The sequence below is a fragment of the Pomacea canaliculata genome, linkage group LG6 (assembly GCF_003073045.1).
Source record: "Pomacea canaliculata isolate SZHN2017 linkage group LG6, ASM307304v1, whole genome shotgun sequence".
In the NCBI taxonomy this organism is placed as follows: Eukaryota; Metazoa; Mollusca; class Gastropoda; order Architaenioglossa; family Ampullariidae; genus Pomacea; species Pomacea canaliculata.
In genome coordinates, this window is record NC_037595.1 from 10,633,307 (window position 1) to 10,641,738 (window position 8,432).

The 8,432-nt window shown below is 43.0% G+C and overlaps 1 protein-coding gene across 4 annotated transcripts; it reads left to right on the forward strand.

The window, feature by feature from the left end:
• Positions 1–447: 447 nt before the first annotated feature.
• LOC112566563 (quinone oxidoreductase-like) lies at positions 448–7,609 on the forward strand. 4 transcript variants are annotated; one of them, XM_025242790.1, is made up of 9 exons: positions 448–1,049; positions 2,688–2,793; positions 3,294–3,446; positions 3,609–3,772; positions 4,017–4,071; positions 4,708–4,857; positions 5,256–5,357; positions 5,615–5,710; positions 6,204–7,609. In XM_025242790.1, the coding sequence occupies exons 2-9, from the start codon at positions 2,704–2,706 to the stop codon at positions 6,381–6,383; spliced, it is 990 nt and encodes a 329-aa protein (XP_025098575.1). In that variant the 5' UTR covers positions 448–1,049; positions 2,688–2,703; the 3' UTR covers positions 6,384–7,609. The 4 variants fall into 4 exon arrangements, with proteins under 4 accessions (XP_025098575.1, XP_025098577.1, XP_025098576.1 ...); XM_025242792.1 differs by having other exon boundaries at positions 449–851; XM_025242791.1 differs by lacking the exon at positions 448–1,049 and adding an exon at positions 1,069–2,428.
• Positions 7,610–8,432: the final 823 nt, after the last annotated feature.

Consider the following 8,432-nt stretch of genomic DNA (forward strand, 5'->3'; position numbering starts at 1 on the left):
CACTTATAGACTCCTCCATCACCCCACCAACAACGTTTCGTAAAAGACTGAAGACCCATCTGTTTCTTTCAAACCAGTCTTAAACAACCTCGAAACACTTCTGTCTATCTTTTTTACTTTCCTGGTGTTTTATATATTTGTTCGCTTTACTTTTTCTTCTTTTGATTTTTGCTGCGCAATGAGCATTCTTCTGAATGGATACCTGCGCATTACAAATCGACATTTAATCGACATTTAATCGACATCATCATCTAAACATGGTCGACAGAGTCGTCACCCCTGACTTTGCAGATGATCTGTGAGGGCGACAACTCACACTGTATAGTCGTTGTTGTAATCTGTGCTGAAGAAAGTTTTCTTTCCCCACTCTACAGAAGAAACCAATCCTTTCTCAGACTATAACTAAACTCAAGATAGACAAATGAACTCTAACCCCGGATCGTAACGTGGTGGTCGTGGCTGAGCGAGTGGGTGTAACAGGTTGGTAATGACTCCTTCCAGTGTTGATACATTTCTTTGTACCACGTCTCCACCAAGCAAAGAGACGTTAACTTTCTTGATCTTTGACCCCGACAGGGGGCTGGCCTCATAACTGGAGACAAACTTCACCGACATACACAGTGTCACACCCACAAGGCGTGATCCCACTTCCCCTTCGAGTGACAGTCCTTTCGCTATCTGTCGCCAGCACGATCTCCTCCTCTCATGTCTTTGCTAGGTGTTGCCATGGTAAACATGGGGGATCACGAATTGTGATATACGACCCCACAGGGCATCCGTTGTTTGAAAGCAGCCCACGTGAGTGACAGTTGTACCTGTGGCGGCCGGACGCGACATCGACACCCATACAGGTAACCGTTGCCGCAGTTTTCTCACGCATTGTTGCTATAGTGATTGGAGGATTTGAACCAAAAGTTTCTGTCATTTACACAAACTACCGAGTTGTGCGTAGCCTGGTGTTTCTGGTGTGTGACATGAACTACATGCATCTGTGACGTGCTGTCCTCTATACAGGCCTGGGACAAAGGGTCGCGGCCGTCGTGATTACGGTAGGTACGGGTCGCCATTGCTCTACCGCCCTACACGGCGGTGTTTTTAGACCCTCTACACTTGGGTTTCTCTCCATGAGATAAAGAAATTGATATGTGGACATCTTGAGTGTCCTATGAGATGTCAGATTGTACTTAGCATAATACGTCACACGGACCGTTATTAATATATTAATTGCCATCCACATATTTTAACATACATGCATCACATATGCACACATATATATGCATATACTCAATCTCTATACCTTCCTCTCTTCTTTTACGCACACACTTCGAGCGAGAACTTACTCACCAATCGCATCTCTTTCCGACTCACATTCTTCCGGATCATACGAACAAGAGAAGGAAATTTGACCCCTTGCTGGGTCAGGAATGCTCATAAGGCTAAAATTAAACTGGGGTAGACGTCTCCCTCTGTAACCTGAATTCAGACTGGAGTTGGGCTAAAGAACCTCTCGCCACTACTTCACTCTTGTTTACCTAACAGCAGTGCGTGTACTTTCTCCTCTCAGCCAGCTTGGAAGTGTCGAGTGTGCTCCAGCCGTGTGACCCCTCGACCCCAGAATATAACGTCCGCTGATAAACTATACTCACAACACCTGCAAGGGCTCTCGTTGTGTTCCCCGTGTACAAGTAGCGACCTTCCAGTTTAGAACATGACTTAACCGTCACGTGACGTCGTCTTCCTCCTCCTACCATTGATGACGTCACTCTATTTCTAACCCTGTCATCGTATCAACCACGAACTTGTATTACTGGACTGCTGGCAGACGATTTTTTTCTAGTTAAGTTTTAAAACGAGTCATTAGACGACAAAGCTTCCGGTTTAGTCACATTGTTTAGGCTCGCCGAGACTAACAGGGAATCACTTTGCAAGAGGCTGAGCGTTGGTCTTGGCAGACAGACAGCTAGCAATCCACCTAGACACGTCCTTGGTATCAACGGCCACGCATGCGCAGTCGTGCGTGCGTCACCAAACGGGTAATGGAGGACAAAGGCTGGGTAGGGGTGCGGGATAAGGGAAGATAATTTATTAGGTGCGGGTGACGTGCCCACCGATGACTGACGACCACGTGAGTGTACAAAGCAGTTCACTACGCAGACTACACACAAGTCGAAAGTGCTTTCTAACAACTGTGAGTAACAGAGACTCGCCTGTCTTTCCCTCGCTTATCGGTGTTGTCACCTTGACAGAGATAATTAGTTTAACTGTTGCTTGTCAAAACAAAATGTGATTTTTCTTGGCTCAACAAGGATGTTGTTCGAGATAAGAGAGGCAAAGGATCGCAGGTTGAATTATCACGAGCACATTTTCTCGTTGGTTTTCTCATTCGAAAGCTCAGAGTAAAGAAAAACAAAGAGATTGGAGCATTGAGGTGAGTCTCTATTCCAAAAGTGTGATATTTTGAGATTGTACACAAGCTTCAGAATCCGTAAACATTGAAAACTATTTACCAATCGTCCTTATTTAGAATCTTTTGACTAACATATACTTACCTAGTCACTACACTAAAGATGGTTGATGGTTGAAATCACACAGCATGCGGGACAAACCTAGCAGACTAACCACAGACTTTGTGATTTACAAATAACTTTTTTAATAACACTGATACGACTGGATGCTCACATTTCCAGGTCGATGTGATTCACGATGAAGGCGGTCAGGATTCATAAATTTGGAGGTCCAGAAGTCCTGCAGTATGAGGTGAACGTGCCCCTGCCGACCCTTGGTGACACGCAAGTAAACTATTATTTATTTTGTTAAGTTTATAGCCAAGTAGTTTGGTTAATTAACTCAATTAAAGACTCACAGTTCCTTATTGTCTGGACATAATGTCCTAGTATTGTAATGCCACTGTGAGGGAGACAAGTTAACAAAGGCAGGTTAGCAAGTGTGTTAGGCAATTTAGTTGATAATATACTGTTAGTCAACAGTCTGCAAGACATGCTAGTAACAGTATATTCCAGAATGTGTATATTAACACCTTAACACCCAGCTGGCTGCTAGACCTAGATAAACAGCAAGTTGTTGACATCAATACATCCAGTCTCAGGGATTTGCTTGACTTGAGAGGTGATGGGGAGGACACTTCAAGCTAACATTTATTGTAGGGCGATGCTGCATTACTGAGTACATTATATATGTGCCTCCCAGTCTATGAGCAGGTGTAAATGACTTGTAAGACACCTGTCCGATTTTCTGACAAATTTAAGCACCTCGAACTTGGTGTGTGTGTGCAGGTGCTGATCAGAACGTCAGCAGCATGCGTCAGCCCAGTGGACGTCATGACCGTCAGCGGCAAATTTCTCGTGAAGCCCAAATTGCCATGGATACCGGGAACTGACGCCGCTGGGATTGTGGAGGCCGTTGGGTCACAGGTCATGAAGTTCAAGGTGAGCTGTGCAGCACACTTATTTGAATATTGTATGATACCCTGTCTTGGCACGCTGAATAAATATGTCCTCGCGCCTTTTCACAGCTGTCTAGAACTCAAAGGAAATAAAACCAAACAAAAATGTTGATGATTTTCTAAATTTTCAATTTTCATCCTCCAGGTCGGAGACCGGGTATTTTGTGCTGGTGCCAAGTCCGGAGCATATGCAGAAATGGTTGTTGCTGAAGAATACCAAACCGGTTTCCTGGGACAGGATATGTCTTTCAATGAGGGAGCTGCCATCGGGGTGCCCTACTGCACCGCTTATAGGGCCGTCTTACAGAAGTGAGTGCCAGTCTTGCTAACATTGTCGGCACCTGTAGAAGAAATTTTCCTTTGTTAATGTAAGCATTAGACAAAATCTGCTGTGCAAGAAGGAGGGAAAGATCTAATGCGACTCAGGTAAGGATGGTTTTTATGGAGACAAAGAGACTGGTTAAAACGATACAACCGAGCATTAGATGAAGGGAATGGAAGCTCCTAGAGATGCACATTGTAATGCTATGGTGTTTATATGTTGTGTAAACAGAGCCAAGGCGAGAGCTGGAGAGACTGTTCTCATCCCTCACGTAGCCAGCAGCGCGGTGAGTTTCTCATGGAACAAGGCGGGTGTTCAGTTAACCATAGGACTTGGGTCGACAGACATTCTTATCACTGTTACCATAAAATTTCTTTACTACCAAATGAAAGCAGGGGCAAATCGCAACATTTGACACAAGTTTGAAGTAAAATGTAAAATGAATCCTGCACTTGAAGGTTTTAGGGTTTTTTTTTGTTTCCTTCCTTGCCTTAGCTTCTCTTCTTTCTCTTTCCATCTCTAAAATTTCGCTCAATTTTTCTTCCAGCAGTTTATGGCTATAATTATTCAGAATTATCACAAAGGCTAGACATTCCTGCTTACGTGTCCTTATGAAAGCAGGGCAAGGTACACTTTCATACATTCGCTAATGACAGTTGTGACATCAGTAAGTAGATACCCTGGGTATGTTGCTGCGCTAGTAAACAAACGTGTTTTTTCTACCTGAGCGTTAATCTATCTGGCAATCAAAAGCCAACTTCTAGGAAATATCTTTGAAAGGACGAGAACGAGAGAGCACGAAAGCAGATTGTAGTTGTAGACGTTTTCAGAACCAGCGGACACGTGACTGTAGGATCAGAAAGATTACATAACAGGGAAGTGTAATGGTGTGAGTGGCTCAGTACAATGCTCACCTCAACAGGTGGGCCTGGCAGCCATGCAAATCTGTAAGTCTCTTGGTCTGAAGATACTGGTCACTGCTGGAACAGAGACTGGCCTGGCACTGGCCAAGCAGCACGGCGCTGACGTGGCGGTCAACCACCGAGAGAAAGGATACGAGGACATCATCTTAGTGAGTATTATCTTTATTGTGGGTATCCTTATTGACAGATGCTCAGTATTGTTCGTATCTTTATTGACAGATGCTCAGTATTGTGGGTATCTTCATCGATAGATACTCATTGCAAAAATGGCGTCGCTGTTACTCTTTCTAGTGCGTCTTCACTGGCAGATTCCTTTGTTAAAATGTGATGGTGCTACTAGTAACCTTTCTTACAGATGATAGAAGACAACATGCAGTTTTCAAGTCAAGCACTATGTTAATGTTTATTCACTTGCTGACAAGTAGTAGCTTCATAGTAGCTTCAATGCCGCCCAGCTTGGGGAGATAACCGTGTAATAAAATTATCGGCCCATGGTTTATAGAGTTTTAGACTTTGGGTGAGACAGATGTTTCTGTATTTGCTGCAGGATGAAACAGACGGCACAGGCCCCGACATCATTCTGGAAATGGCCGGACAAAGCAACCTCCAGCGGGACCTTCAGCTTCTCTCTGTTGGAGGGCGAATAATGGTCAGTCTTACTGCCGTGTGATGTGACAAGCACACCCTTTGGTAATTACTTGGGTGGATAAGCATACAGATGTGTCTGAACGTGCATACTGGCAATCCAGATGTGTCTGCGTGCGCGTGTTTGCATATCTGAGTGCATATTCTCCTTCAGAATTGTTATGCACATCGTTTCGACAAATTATATTTCATCGACAGAAGAAACAAACTACTTTTGTGAACATATATGTCACCTGAGTTAATGTGTGTTTGTCAATGCAGATAATTGGAGGAGGTGGCGAGACGAAGGTTTGCCCGACCACCTTCATGGTAAAGGAGGCAACTGTGAAAGGTGTCACACTGTCACATGCTACAGACGTGAGTTCTTTCCCCTCTTTTTGTTTAAAAAACAAACATCACCGGTCTTCACTTTGTTATCACACTCCCCTTCCCCTAGACACACAGAGACCAAACCATGTAAACCTTTTGCTGACACCACTCTTACAAATTCAGGCTGACGGCAGGTATTAAACTATTAAACACACACAAATATTCTTGTTCAACCAGAACTCACACCACCAAGTCTTACAGATAACAACGAAGGTGTATCTTCCTTAATACACTCATACCTTGAGTTTTTATAAGCAGGGAATATCCTAAAGTGAAGTGACGATGTTTCAAAGCTGTCCGGTAAATACATCTACACAAAGAAATAGCAAAATTTTATTCACCTGTTCAGCATCATGTATGGTTGTCTCAATTTTTTTTTTAATTTTTTTCTTTTTTTTTTCTTTGTCTCTCTCAAAATATCTCCTGATCCCAAACTACATCACTTTGTCTCACTATTTACTTTTTCATTTCTCTGTTGCAGGATGAATGGACCGAGATTACTGCAGGCTTAGAAGCAGGTGTCCAGTACAAGTGGGTGAAGCCTGTGGTGGACAAGACCTACCCCTTGTACCAGGTGGCCGTGGCTCACGAGGACATCATTGTCAACACCAGCGGGGGCTTGGGGAACCTGGTGCTGGAGATACAGGATCCGATGGTGTGACACGAAATTGTTTTTGCCTCTGACCCACTGAACTCTCCACCGATTGATAGTGGAAAAATTCCATGTGTACTCCAGACCTTGCCTGTACTGCTGTCATATCACCACCAAACCCACCGCGACGACAACCACCACCATCACCAGGACTCCATGTTGTCGAACAGTTTTCTTGCCATGGGCATCTTCCCTGTCGAGATTTGTATTCTGGGAGCTTCATGCAGTGAAGTCTTGTTTCAGATGGGCATGTCCATGTACCTGTCCAGCACAGGAGCACTGGTCTGATGGATCCATGTGGAACCTGGTTATCGACTGATGCTATCACTGATCATAAAAACCTCATCAACATTATCATCGCTTGCCACGTCGTCGCTTTTGAATCAACCAATCATTGCTCCTCCCTCTTCTTTATCATATTCTGGATCCTGCTCCAACTACTGGTGGGTGTAGTCAGTTCATGGTCTTCTCTACATTCCATCAAACGCCATCTACTTTTATCCACCTTTGCCTGCACCTGCAGTGTATTCGGAGAGTAGACAAGCGAACTGATATTTATACAAGCACAAGAAAGTATCTGGCAATCTGAGTCTTTACTGAAATCATCTTTCGATGTCCTTTCTGTACACGAGCTGGGTACACATAGCATCTGGAGTGGCAATGGACAACAAAAAGATAACAAAGAACATGAACAGCTTCAAGTCAAATGTGTCATTATTTACAAATAATTTTAGTTTCACTAACCATGAAAGTGATAAATCACTGTGTATATATGAGTTCTGTGTGAGGACAACAGTTGTGGATATAGAAAAGCTTCCAGCAAAATCATGCGCCGTTTACAAATATTTGTTTATTCACTTCAGTGGTAATAAGCACGGATGAATATCTGCTCACCGTAACTTAATTCAAAAAAGTGTTTAAATAGCTGATAGCTCACAAACTTGTTTTTAATTTGACAGATGTTACGGGTTGGGCTGATTATTACACTTGAACTTTTTTCAATAAAATTATTTAGCGCTGGGATCTGTCACTATAAACATATAAATCCTTTAGATATAGCAGCCTTACAGATCATTACAGGCGGAAACAGAACATAACTTCCAGCAGGCAGAAACAACAATTGTAAAACTATAGTCATTGTGCCTTTCTGCCAACGAAACTTTAAGTATTTTTATTTGTTGTGATTCAGTGTATATATAAATTTAAGATGCCATTAAAGAGCTGAATTGGTTGAATTTCGAGTCCCGTCTACGGGTGTCTTGGAAGTTCTCCATCCCCTGCTCTTATATCGGTAGTCCCGGGAAAACATCGTAGAAACGAACATTTCTATCTATATTGTACACAAAGCAAGTTACATCATGAGAACAATCATTGAGTCGATGGTCGTGCGTTCACTTTGACCAGAATCTGTGAGAGGGGAGCTGTAGGTGGACCACAAGTCTGGCTTTTTTTAAGTCTAGTCTAGAACTCAATGTATTTTATCTCCATTATTTTCGCCATCCTTGACCTCCGAGATTCAAGATATTGTTTACTGTTTACATCTGACTTTCGTGCTTGGGCATGCGCAAAAGTGGGACATGCATTATCACAGCTGTGGCTCAAAAATGTTGTTTACCAACTGACTTTTAGGATGATTCATTGAAGACATTGCACTCTTAGTTTTAGGCTGAGATTTGGTGTACAAACAATAGTGCATATATACAATAGTACAACTATTACTATACTACTGTACACATAATACTGTGTTGCTATAACAAGTTCAGTGTATAATACATATCACCACCGTGTAGCAGAGTGTGTGAGAATGTTGTACTCGAGAACTTTTTAAAGATTCATTTTTTATTATTTGTCCGTCAAACTGCAGGCAACAGAAATTTCGCAACATTGTTACACTTATTGTCAAGTTGCAATGTTGTGGATTCTCGCTGTGGGGGGAGTGGGGAGGGGATTTTTCTAATAACGATCACGTGAGCGAAGTGATGGACGAAGCGGACGAGAAAATGTCCGGACGGCAGTCACAAAGGAAGCTGGGTTTCAACGCAACTCGCAAAATTCGTC

Bases quoted from the DNA above. Each gene is read 5' to 3' on its own strand.
- LOC112566563 (XM_025242790.1), top strand. From the start codon at position 2,704: ATGAAGGCGGTCAGGATTCATAAATTTGGAGGTCCAGAAGTCCTGCAG. The intron at 3,773-4,016 runs GTGAGTGCCAGT...TTGTGTAAACAG, and splicing joins TATAGGGCCGTCTTACAGAA to AGCCAAGGCGAGAGCTGGAG. The intron at 4,072-4,707 runs GTGAGTTTCTCA...TCACCTCAACAG, and splicing joins CTCACGTAGCCAGCAGCGCG to GTGGGCCTGGCAGCCATGCA.